The sequence below is a fragment of the Elephas maximus genome, chromosome 16 (assembly GCF_024166365.1).
Source record: "Elephas maximus indicus isolate mEleMax1 chromosome 16, mEleMax1 primary haplotype, whole genome shotgun sequence".
Lineage (NCBI taxonomy): Eukaryota > Metazoa > Chordata > Mammalia > Proboscidea > Elephantidae > Elephas > Elephas maximus.
The window spans coordinates 83857380-83871275 of NC_064834.1; the positions used below are offsets into that span (position 1 = coordinate 83857380).

The 13896-nt window shown below is 36.7% G+C and overlaps 1 protein-coding gene across 1 annotated transcript; it reads right to left on the reverse strand.

Annotated features, from left to right (window-relative positions):
• Nucleotides 1-11790: 11790 nt before the first annotated feature.
• LOC126059431 (olfactory receptor 493-like) lies at nucleotides 11791-12666 on the reverse strand. Its single transcript, XM_049855118.1, has one exon. The coding sequence runs from the start codon at nucleotides 12664-12666 to the stop codon at nucleotides 11791-11793; it is 876 nt and encodes a 291-aa protein (XP_049711075.1).
• Between the last annotated feature and the right edge of the window lie 1230 nt (nucleotides 12667-13896).

Genomic DNA, 13896 nt, shown 5'->3' on the forward strand with positions numbered 1-13896 from the left:
TATTTTGTTTTGGAGAATAACCTAATCTCAGGAGTTTTAAAGTGTTTCGGGGTAAAGTGTCATGATCTCTGCAACTTACTTTCAAATGCTTAAGTGGTGCATTGGGGAAAATGATGGAATTTTAATGAATATTTGAAGTTTTATATATTCATATCTCCAGCATCCATCTGTCAATTTTCATACCGTGATGACTTGTGTTTAACTGTGAGGCTGGAAGCTATGCCACTGGCGTTTCAAATACCAGCAGAGTTACCCACGGTGGACATTCAGACTAAGCCACTCTGGGAACAAAAAGCCTGGCAATCTAGTTCTGAAAATTAATCAATAGAAACCTTCTGGGTCACAACAATATATTGTCCTACTCACTTGCTTTGGGCATGTTATCAAGATGGATCAATTGTTGGAGGAGGACATCAAGTTTGCTGTCAAGGCCAGCGAAGTGAGGGGCACCCTCAGTGAGACAGATTGTTCCAATATCCACAACAATGAACTTGAACATGGCAGCAATTGTGAGGATGATGTAGCACCAGGTGGCACTTCATTCTGTTGCACATAAAGTCACCATGAACAGGACCTGACTCAATAGCAGCTGTCTATCTGTCATCTGTCTATCGACCTATCTAATAATTATATTTGAAAATATCATGTATACCATTTTATGAAACATTTAAAATAATCTATATCTATATATAACTTATACGTGGGTAGATAAAATGTATATTAGCAATTAGTGACTTCAGGTGAAGAATATACGGGTGTTCATTATACTATCAGTTTTTCTATAACTTAACTTTTCAAAATACAATGTCAGGAGAAAAATTAAACATGAACATAAAACAAATAACACAGGGAAACTATATCTCACACTTAACGCCTTTCCTCACATCTCTAGTCACCCTCCTAATCACTGTAGACAGACCGATAACACTTAAGCATGCTTCGTGCTTCTTTTGAAAATATTCTATTCATACTTCTCCATGGTTTAACCATAGTGATTTATATGGACTTTGTGAGTATATGCTTGTCTTTCTTTTCTTTTTAAAATTTTTTTTCTATTGATAACTTAGAAGCTTTTAAGAATCTTTTTAGCTATTTGCTTGGTTTCTTTTGTACTGTTATGAAATAGAATTTAACTGTTATTACTTTGCAGACCGTATTTACCCTGAGGCAATAGAGATGCTTTATCATGTAGTACGAGGAAATGCCTGTAGATTTCCCCCATCTGCTCTCAAATCCTCTTCTACGCTCTTATTTGATTGATTATTGTATAGGTTAAAAATCATGAAGGCCATGAATCACAGAACTAGTATAATTATAGATTTGTCTATTTCTCCTTTTAGTTCGGTTATATTTTGTTTTATGTATTTGAATTTCTGTTGTTAGATGAATGTATGTTAAGTTTCCATGACTGATTTTTTTCATTATTAGGTAATATCTCACTTTATCTTTGTAAATTGTCTTTGCTCTGACATCTACCTGCCTAATATAAATATAGCTACAAAAGTTCTCTTTTTAGTTTTGGGTAGTATAGTTTCTCATTTTTCTTTCGATTTACATAAATAATTATATTTGAAATGATTTATTCTAGACAATACATACTGTCATTTTTAAAAACCAACTCTGAAATTTTCTGTGTGTAGGTGTGTGTGTGTGTGATATTCATTTAAATTTTTTATCAGAATGTTTGATTTAAGTCTGCCATTTTGTTACTTGGAAACCCAATGGGATAGTTCAATTCTGTCCTGTAGGGTCACTGTGAGCCGGGATCAACTCAATGGCAATGAGTTTTTTTCTTATTCAGATTGAATAATTTATATGCCCTCAAATTTTCTGTTTCCCCTGAAATTCCACAATAACACAATTTCCACTGTATTATTGAGCCAAGCTAATGGTGTTCTTTATTTCAGTTATCATATTTTTACAAATCTTATTTTTACAAATTTAAAATTTGTATGAGATTCTTTCCTTTTTTTTTTTTCTTTCTATTTTATATTTCTTTCAATTTTGTTTACACTTATTTATGGGAGTATTTTTATAACAGCTGTTCTGAATTTTTCATTGCATTATTCCAACATCTGTGTTATCTCTGCTTTGGCATTTCTGGGTTTTTTTCGTAAATGACGTTTACTTGGTTATTTAAATACTACATAATTTAAGTCACATCCTAGTCATTTTGAATATTTCATAGTAAGACTCTGGGTTTTGTTTATATTCTAAAAATAATTTTCTTTTGCAAAACTTTTCTCACATGGCCTTATCATGCAAGTAAGTTGTGAGCAACCTCCTCTATGTTGTGGTTTTTATGTTAATTCTATTTTTAAAACCTTCGCGATACTATTTGGATCTATCCTTATGTGCATCCTCCAATGTCAAGTATAAGACCTATGTGGTCATCTGTATGCTAGTTCATTTCACAAAGGGTTCAGTTTCTATATAGGATCACACTCGTTATCTTTATGGAATTGCTTTACAGAGCCTCAACAGCTCTGTAATCTCTTTGGCACTTCCAAATTCAAATTCTGATCTTCTTCCCCAACTACCTGCTACTATTTACTTTTTGGAATCCTCAATTTTCTCTTCTATGCTTTCTGTACAGATTTTCTAGCTTTATTAAATGGGAGAGACAGAGTTGAATGAACTTACTCTATCTTAACCGGTACTAGAACCTCGTGATCTTATGTAGAATGGTATATTGTCATGGTCTGTGCTACAGTAAGATTCTCTTTGGTCCTACTTCTCTACATTTCTCTAGGGTTAGTTTCATGATGAGGTAACCAAACCGAACCAAACCCATTGCCATCAAGTCGATTCCAACTCATAGCAACTCTATAGGACAAAGTAGAACTGCCCCACAGGGTTCCCAAGGAGCGCCTGGTAGGTTCGAACTGCTGATGTTTTGGTTAGCAGCCGAACTCTTAACCACTAAGCCACCAGGGTTTCCATGGTAAGGTAACTACGTAAAACAATAGTCTGACAGTGATATTCAGCTCTTTAAGAGAGCTGTATTTCGAAACTTGGAAACTCACTGGGTTAGGACAGTTGCTTATTGGCATTACATTTCCATTGAGTTTTTCATCTTTGGGGGAAGTAAGAAGTCTGGTTCATCCAGAACATAAATAGGCTTTATTTAAGCTGGGATAGTCAATCATGGATATCATGGGCATGATGTGGCATATGAATGAAACCCAGAAAACACCCAGACTTACTTGCCAATATTGACACACTAAGTGGTATAATTTAATTAAAAATTCAGTAATCATATTAAAAAAGATAACCTAGGACACTAAACCATCAACAATGAAAGTTGGGATCACAACACCAGGTAAATAATCTTGAGCATTTGAAATCATGAAAAAAGGATATTAGAGTGGTTTAATAAACAACAGCATTGGTAATAGAAATGTAGAAACACCTCTCTAAATTTTTTCTTCCTTTTTTTTGCGATATACAATTTTTTTTTTTTTTGCTTTATATGTCTTCCTCCCCCTCCCCCCAACTGTCAGTTTGTTGTACTGTGGGGGCTTGCGTGTTGCTGTGATGCTGGAAGCTATGCCACTATTCAGATACCCAGCAGGGTCACCCATGGAAGACAGGTTTCAGCTGAGCTTCCAGACTAAGACACACTAAGGAAGAAGGACCCAGCAGTCTACTTCTGAAAAGCATTAGCCAGTGAAAACCCTACGAATAGCAGCAGAACATTGTCTGCTATAGTGCTGGAAGATGAGTCCCCCAGGTTGGAAGCCACTCAAAAGATGACTGGGGAAGAGCTGCCTCCCCAAGGTAGAGTTGACCTTGATGACGTGCATGGAATAAAGCTTTTGGGACCTTCATTTGCTGATGTGGCACGACTCAAAATGAGAAGAAACAGCTGCAAACATCCATTAATAATCAGAACTTGGAATATATGAAGTATGAATCTAGGAAAATTGGAAATCATCAAAAATGAAACAGAACACATAAACATCAATATCCTAGGCATTAGTGAGCTGAAATGGACTGGTATTGGCCATTTTGAATTGGACAATCATATAGTCTACTATGCTGGGAATGAAAACTCGAAGAGGAATGGCATTGCATTCATCGTCAAAAAGAATGTTTCAAGATCTATCCTGAAGTACAATGCTGTAAGTGATAGGATAATATCCATAAGGCTACAAGGAAGACCAGTTAATATGACTGTTATTCAAATTTACGCACCAAGCACTAGAGCCAAAGATGAATAGAAGATTTTTTATCAGCTGCTACAGTCTGAAATTGATCAAACATGCAATCAAGATGCATTGATAATTACTGGTGATTGGAATGCAAAAGTTGGAAACAAAGATGAAGGATCAGTAGTAGGAAAATATGGCCTTGGTGACAGAAACAATGCCGGAGAGTGTATGATAGAATTTTGCAAGACCAACGACTTCTTCATTGCAAATACCTTCTTTCACCAACATAAACGGGAACTATACACATGGACCTAGCCAGATGGAACACACAGAAATCAAATTGACTATATCTGTGGAAAGAGACAATGGAAAAGTTCAATATCATTAGTGGAACAGACCGTCAATTGCTTATACGCAAATTCAAGCTGAAACCGAAGAAAATCAGAGCAAGTCCACGAAAGCCGAAATATAACTTAGAGTATATCCCACCTGAATTTAGAGACCATCCGAAGAATAGATTTGACGCATTGAACACTAGTGACTGAAGACCAGACGAATTGTTGAATGACATCAAGGACATCATCCATGAGGAAAGCAAGAGGTCACTGAAAAGACAGAAAAGAAAGAAAAGACCAAGATGGATGTCAGAGGAGACTCTGAAACTTGCTCTTGAGCGTCAAGCAGCTAAAGCAAAAGGAAGAATTGATGAAGTAAAAGAACTAAGCAGAGGATTTCAAAGGGCCTCTAGAGAAGACAAAGTAAAGTATTATAATGACATGTGCAAAGAGCTGGAGATGGAAAACCAAAAAGGAAGATCACGCTCGGCATTTCTCAAGCTGAAAGAACTGAAGAGAAAATTCAAGCTTCCAGTTGCAATTGTGAAAGATTCCATGGGGAAAAATATTAAACGATGCAGGAAGCAGCAAAAGAAGATGGAAGGAATATATACAGTCATTATACCAAAAGAATTAGTCGATATTCAACCATTTCAAGAGGTGGTATATGAACAGGAACTGATGGCACTGAAGGAAGAAGTCCAAGCTGCTCTGAAGGCATTGGCAAAAAACAAGTCTCCAGGAATTGATGGAATATCAATTGAGATGTTTCAATAAACAGATGCAGCGCTGGAGGTGCTCACTTGTCTATGCCAAGAAATATGGAAGAAACGTTCCTGGCCAACTGACTGGAAGAGATCCATATTTATGCCTATTACCAAGAAAGGTGACCCAAAAATGTGGAAATTATAGAAAAATATCATTAATATCACACACAAGCAAAATTTTACTGAAGATCATTCAAAAACGACTGCAGCAGTGTATCAACAGGGAACTGCCAGAAATTCAGGCTGGTTTCAGAAGAGGAAGTGGAACCAGGGATATCATTGCTGAAGTCAGATAGATCCTGGCTGGAAGCAGAGAATACCAGAAGGATGTTTACCTATGTTTTATTGACTATGCAGAGGCATTTGACTGTGTGGATCAAAACAAACTATGGATAACATTGGGAAGAATGGGAGTTCCAGAACACTTAATTGTGCTCATGAGGAACCTTTACATAGATCAAGAGGCAGTTGTTCCCACAGAACAAGGGGATACTGATTGATTTAAAGTCAGGAAAGTGTGCATCAGGGTTGTATTCTTTCACTATACCTATTTAATCTGTATGCTGAACAAATAATACGAAAAGCTGGACTATATGAAGAAGAACAGGGCATCAGGATTGGAGGAAGACTCGTTAACAACCTGCATTATGCAGATGACACAACCTTGCTTGCTGAAACTGAAGAGGACTTGAAGCACTTACTAACGAAGATCAAAGACCACAACCTTCAGTATGGACTGTACCTCAACATAAAGAAAAGAAATATCCTCACTACTGGACCAATGAGCAACATCATAATAAATGGAGAAAAGATTGAACTTGTCAAGGATTTCATTTTCCTTGGATCCACAATCAACAGCCATGGAAGCAGCAGTCAAGAAATCAAAAGACGCATTGCATTGGGCAAATCTGCTGCAAAGGAACTCTTCAAAGTGTTGAAGAGCAAAGATGTCACCCCGAAGACTAAGGTGTGCCTGATCCAAACCATGGTATTTTCAATCACATCATATGCATGTGAAAGCTGGACAATGAATAAGGAAGACTGAAAAAGAGTTGACGCTTTTGAATTGTGGTGTTGGCGAAGAATATTGAATATACCATGGACTGCCAAAAGAATGAACAAATCTGTGTTGGAAGAAGTGTAGCCAGAATGCTTCTTAGAGGCAAGGATGGCGATACTGCATCTTACATACTTTGGACATGTCAGGAGGGATGAGTCCCTGGAGAAAGACATCATGCTTGGCAGAGTGCAGGGTCAGCGGAGAAGAGGAAGACCCTCGACGTGGTGGATTGACACAGTGGCTGCAACAATGAGCTCAGCCATAACAATGATTGTAAGGATGGCACAGGATCGGGCAGTGTTTCGTTCTGTTGTGCGTAGGGTCGTATGAGTCAAAACTGACTTCACAGCACCTAACAACAACAACGTGTCTTCCTCCTTGAATGTACTCTTTTATATGAAGTGTGTAAGTGATACTTATAATTTCAAAATATTTTATAATTCTATATAACACGAAAGTAAGTAAAAAAATGGTGTTTAAATAAACTTTTGTGAATCAAACACATCCATGCTGTTTTGTGTAGCTCTAATTTTATCACGTTAATTGTTCTGTGGCATTTCACTGTATGAATGATATGAATATATATATATATACATACCCAACCCATTGCCATTGAGTTGATTCCAGCTTACAGCGACCTCATAAGACAGAGTAGAACTGCCCCATAGGTTTTCCAAGGACAGCCTATTGGATCTGAAGTGCCAACATTTTGGTTAGAAGCCAGAACTGTTAACCACTACACCACCAGTATTTCCATATATATATAATACATATATATATTTCAACAACATAAATAGTGAGTATAAACATAGAAATTGCCAGATGGAATACACAGAAATCAAATCAACTATATCTGTGGAAATAGATGATAGAGAAGCTTGATAGTCAGAACAAGGCCAGGGGCTGACTGAAAATGGAAAAAAAATTGCTCATGTGCCAGTTCAAGCTGAAGCTGAAGAAAATTAAAACAAGTCCATGAGAGCCAAAGTATGACCTTGAGTATATTCCCCTTGGATTTAGAGATCATCTCAAGAATTGATTTGATGCACTAAACCCTAGTGATTGAAAAGTAAATGTGTTGAGTGATGACATCAAGGACATCATACATGATGAAAAAAAGACATTAAAAAGACAAGAAAGACATAAAAGACCAAGATGGAACCAGAAGAGGCTCTTAAACTTTCTCATGAATGTATGGTAGCTAAAGCAAATGGAAGAAATGACCAAGTACAAAAGCTGAACAGCAGATCTCAAAGGGAGGATCAAGAAGACAAAGTAAAGTGTCATAAACAAATGTGCAAAGGCCTGGAGTTAGAAAACCAAAAAGGAAGAACACACTCAGTATTTCTCAAGGTGAATGAACTGAAGAAAAAATTCAAGACTGTAGTTGCAACACTGAAAGATTCTATGGGCAAAATATTGAATGATGCAGGAAGCCTCAAGGTAAAATGGCAGGGATACACAGAGTCACTGTACTGAAAACAATTGGTGGACATTCAACCATTTCAGGAGTTAGCATATGATCAAGAATGGGTGGTACTGAAGGAAGAAATCCAAGTTGCACTGAAGACATTGGCAAAAACGAGGCTCCAGGAACTGATGGAATACCCATGAAGATGTTTCAACAAATGAATACAACACTGGAAGTACTCACACATCTATGCCAAGAAATTTGAAAGATAGCTACCTGGCCAACCAACTGGAAGAGATCCATATTTGTGCCCACTCCAAAGGAAGGTAATCCAACAGAATGTGGAAATTATCAAAAAATATCATTAATATCACATGCAAGTAAAATTTTGCTGAAGGTAAATCAAAAGTGGTTGCAGCAGTATATCCACAGGGAACTGCCAGAAATTCAAGCCAGGTTCAGAAGATGACATGAAAAGAGGGATATCATTACTGATGTCCAATCTATCTTGGCTGCAGGCAGAGAATGCCAGAAAGATGTTTACCTCTTTATTGACTACGCAAAGGCATTCAACTATGTAGCTCATAACAAATTACGGATAACATTGCAAAGAATGGGAAATCAAGAACACTTAGGTATGCTCAAGTGGAACCTGTACATATACCAAGAGGCAGTCATTCCAACAGAATGGGGAATACTGACCTTGTTTCATATCTGGAAAGGTGTGTGTCAGGGTTGTATCCTTTCATCATGCTTATTCATTTGTATGCTGAGTAAATAATCTGAGAAGTTGAACTATATAAAGAAGAACACAGTATCAGGATTGGAGGAAGGCTTGTTAACAATCTCTGATACCCAGATGACACAGCCTTGCTTGTCCATAGTAAAGAGGACTTGAAGCACTTACTGATGAAGATCAAAGACTATAGCCTTTGGTATAGTTACACCCCAACATCAAGAAAACAAAAATCCTCACAAATGGACCAATAAGCAACGTCATGATAAATGGAGAAAATATTGAGGTTGTGAGGAATTTCATTTTACTTGGCTCTACAATCAATGCCCATGGAACCATCAGTCAAGAAATCAACATAATGCATTGGACAAATCTGCTGCAAATGACCTCTTTAAAGCGTTAAAAATCAAAGATATCACTTTGAGGTCTAAGGTGTACTTGACCGAAGTCATAGTATTTCTGAATGTCTCATATGTATAGGAAAGCTGAACAATGAATAAGAAAGTTTGAAGAAGAATTGATACATTTGATTTATGGTGTTAGCAAAGAATATTGAATATACCACGGACAACCAAAAGAACAAAGAAATCTGTCTCTGAAGAAGTACAGATACAGAGCTTCTTAGAACCAAGGGTGGTAAGACTTTGTCTCATGTACTTGGCTATATTATTAGGAAGGACCCGTCCTTGGAGAAGGACATCATGCTTGGTAAAATAGAGGGTCAGTGAAAAAGAAGACCCTCAACAAGATACATTGACACAGTGGATGCAACAGTGGGCTCAAACATAGCAACGATTGTGAGGATGGTACAGGACCAGGCAACGTTTCATTCTGTTGTACATAGAGTCGAAAATGAATCGGAAAGGACTCAACGGCAACTAACAACAAAAATATATATAGTCACACTATTTTAATGAATACATATATATCCATCCCGATGTTGATGAAAATTTTTGAGGTTTCCCAATTTTTTCTCCCTATAATTATTCGGAAACCCTGGTGGCATAGTGGTTAAGTGCTACGGGTAACCAAAAGGTCGGCAGTTCAAATCCACCAGGCACTCCTTGAAAACTCTATGGAGCAGTTCTACTCTGTCCTATAGGGTCGCTATGAGTCAGAATCAACTTGACGGCACTGGGTTTGGTTTGGGTATAATAATACTCATTCTAAACATGCCAATCCATATGTCTTAGAGTATATACATACACATGCATTTCTCTTGTGTAAATATCTGGGAAAGGGATTGTTGATTTAAGCATTTATATGTGTTTTTATGTGTTTAAATTTACTAGACACTAACATATCCTTTTCCCACCAGTGGCATATAAGAGTTCGGTTTGCTTCAAAACTTGACAACACCTGGTGTTATCAATAGTTTTAGTCATTCTGGTAGGATTGTAGTGAGGGTGTAGTGGTTTCTCATTGTGATTTAATCTGAGATTCCCTAATGGATGATGAAAGTCAGCACTGTTGTGGATGCAGTTGCTGCCTTTGGTTCATCCATCTATCACACCTTTGTGTACAAGTCCATGATTTCGTACTGTAATCACACATAGGCCTTACTCCAGCCACAGGGACACCAATAACAAACAGAGTTGGTAATAATTTTCCAATGATCGTGCTGCATGGATGAGGCAGTTCAGAGATGCACTCTGAATCATCTCCAAAAGTCAGCTTTCCTCATTGGTAACTTTCTCCTTAATGGATCAGAATTTGGTTTCCTTCCTATGCCTATGTCAATTTCCCAATCTACTATCTTTACTTCCTTAAATCAATTCCCAAATAAACTACTTATACTCTCAGGGTCTACCTCTGCTGAAACCCAGAGGAGGTCAATTATCTTTTCATATGTTCTTGACAACTGGTTTTCTTCCATTTTAAGTACTTGTTAAAATTTCTTGCCTATGCTTTTCTAATTGGCTAGCTGAAAAATTGTTACTGACTTGTAGGTGCTCTTTATGTATTTTCGATATTAACGTCATGTCAGTTAATACATGTATTGTAAATATGTTCATTCTTTCTCTCCCTCTCTCTCTCTCGATCACTCTCTGTGTCTTTATCTCTATTGCTCTTTCTTGCTTTCATTTTCCCTCAGTGATGTCTTCGATAAACAAGTATTCTTAATTCTAATGTTGTCACCAATTTACTCATATTATCCTTTATGTTTAATATTATTTAAGAAATATTTTGCTATCACAATAACATAATTTCCAAAGTTATCTTGAAGCTTTCACATTTAAATCTATAATCCATTTGGAAGTGACTTATTTATATAGTGTATAGTAGGGCTATCTTGTTTGTTTTTTCTTTTCTCCATCATATATGTATATCACACTGTCAGCGTCATTTATTAAAAACTCTTGTTACTGCCTATGGGTTTTGTTTAACCTTGGTTAAAAATTTCATGTCCACATATGTTTTAATCCATTTCTGTACACTCATTCATTCCATTGTTTTATTTTTTTTCTTAATTTATATAACACACTCCCTTAATTACTGCAATTGTTTAATGTTTTGATTACCTGAATGTAAAATCTCAAACTTGGTCACCTTCTGCAAGATTTTCTTGACTATTATTTTTCCTTTCAGATTGCTAAGTAATTTTCAGTTAATAAAGATACTATAAAGGCATTATTAGAACAGTTTACTCACCTTATGATTTTCATAAAATGAGGAAAATTCTTTAAATAATTATACTATTTAATCATTTAAGTCAGTTTCCTTCTAATTTTGCTTCTATTTTTCTTTAATTTTACATTTACTCCTGCAGAATTTAATCAAAAAATTTTTTCTAATTAAATTATTCTGAATTTTAAGTTAGTCTTGAAAATGTAAATAAACAATCTACAATCAAGAAATGCCAGTTTGGACACATAATTTTCCATCTTAGTAAGGACCATTTTAAAATACTAGCAGTTCTCATCCATTTTTCACATTAGTATAGAACATCTACTGACTCCTGAGAGAGTTGTGAGGATATAAGAATGTGTAGATGGATAAACACATAAAATTATATTATTTTTGTTTAAAAGATGATGTTCTATCATCTGATATAAAGTTAATGTGTCAATTTGTATTTCAAATTAATAAATAATATTCTGGATGCTTTAGTTATTGATCTACCATGGAAATCAGTATTGACAATTTATTGACCCTAGTTTAACCTTAATTACTCAAATGCTCTCTAAAATGAATTCTCATAACCCTCAAGTCAGATCCAATTCCTAAACTTCATAGAGGACATTTTTTTCTAGTCCTGATTACCTTACTAAACAGGGAAGTTTTGCTCCATTCTTCAGAGCAATTTGGACATCCTTGTTTCTCAGACTATAGACTAAAGGATTGAGAAGGAGCGTGAGCACTGTGTAAAGAAGTGAAAAAAATCTTGTTCAGATTGAGTGTTGTTTCTAATGCTGGTGTCATGTACACCACAAACAAGGTGCCATAAAACACACTCACAACAATCAAGTGGGAGGAGCAAGTGGAAAAAGCTCTGTATCTCCCTGTAGAAGAAGAAATCCTTAAAGTGGAGGACAGAATACAACTATAAGATAACAGGGTCCAAAGGAATGGAGACAGGGATAGGAATGATGATGTTAAGACCACAGTCTCCACCATTGTAGTGTCAGTGCAGGAGAGCTTCACCAGGGGGAAGAAGTCGCAGAAGAAATTATCAATGACATTGGGACCACAGAAGGTTAATGTGGAGAGCAAAATTAGCACAATTCCCACAAAAAGAAAACCACCAATCCATGATCCAACTGCCAGCTTGACACAAGTTCTGATGTCCATAAGCACTGAGTATCTCAGGGGCCAACAGATGGCCAAGTAGCGATCATAGGACATGACGGCCAGGAGGAAACACTCTACAGTGAGCAGGGACCCAACAGCATAGAGTTGCACCACACAGGCAGGAAAGGAGATAGTGACACCACCAGCCAAGACCTCCCTCAGCAGCTGAGGGGCAATACTGCTTGTGTATCCAACATCCACACAAGATAAGTGGCACAGGAAGAAATACATTGGAGTATGAAGGTATGGGCTTGTCTGGACGGCGAGGATCAGCAACAGGTTACCACACAGTGTGACAACATAAAGGCTGAGGAACAAAGAGAAAAGGGCAGTCCCAACTTCTTTGAGGTCTCCAAATCCCAGCAAGACCACGTATGTAATGATGGAGATATTTCCTCTCTTGTTTTCCATCTGAGGATAACAGATAAAATATAATATTGTAGGGTGAAATAATTTAAATTAACTTATTTTCAGAGTAACTCATTGTTACGTAGCCATGGCCATGTTCACAGAATGATATTATTGTTTTCCAAAGAGTTTTTCCAGATCTAAACTGGCATCCTAGTTTTTAGTAATATGTCCTCCTTTCTGAGCCAGCACATCCAAAATGCCTAGAGGCAAGGTCAGATTGGATGATGGGATATAAGATGGGTATGTATAAGTTCTGGTTATTTAACCTTCACCCCTGCTTATCTGTGAACCTCTGTGTACCTCTTTCATACTCTTTATTCACGGCTTTACTGTGGTGAAACACAAATGTCTTTCTGTTCTACAGCTCTCCTTTAAATGGTGCAAATGCAAACAAAACAGCTAGACTGAGCATAATGCTCATGAAAACGGCAATAAGATCAGGTCCAAAGCCTGTCCCAGGCACAATTATAAAGTGAGAATATATGGTATGGGTTCTTCCCTTCCCTTTTCCCACATTGTTTCTTTCCTTATGTCTTGACCAATGTCATCACGCTGGGCCACTTGAGGAAGAACTTGACTTTGACAGGTGGAAGTCAGTCCCCCCAAAGGCTGCCTGTGAAATGGTTCAAGATGTTTTACCTCACACCGAGTTTTATCTGAGAAGACATTTACTTTTCAGTTGACTTGGAAATATTACACACTTTTTTGTCTGAATCTGAAAGAATTGATTTCTATTCTTTAAATTTTGAGCATAGTGATAGACAATAAGCAACGACTTGAGGACCTATTGTCTTTTGAGACATTGAGCTGTGTCTTATGTCTATTACTGCCCTGTAGCAATCATTGCCTCTCCATCTTTTCTCATATGTTCTTCCTTAGCCACTCTTTCTAATTCTCTTTCATAAATAAATTGGCACATTCCACAAGTTTCACTTCCATATTTATATAAAATCAACACTATTCAATAAGCCAATCTCAATCTCGAATATATTATGTACGCAGCAACCAATGTCATGAAACAATAAAAAAAACATTGCTGTCGAGTCGATTCTGACTCATAGCGACCCTATAGGACAGAGTAGAAACAAAGCATGAAAAACAATATGTGTATTAATTATGTAATGAGAAACTAATCTGTTCTGTAAACATTTATCTAACACACAATAAAAAAATAGATTATATACTCAAAACTTCAAGATTATTACAGGACGAACATAAAATAAGTGAACA

Excerpts from the sequence above, each read along its gene's own strand:
- LOC126059431 (XM_049855118.1), bottom strand. The coding sequence starts at position 12,666 with ATGGAAAACAAGAGAGGAAATATCTCCATCATTACATACGTGGTCTTG.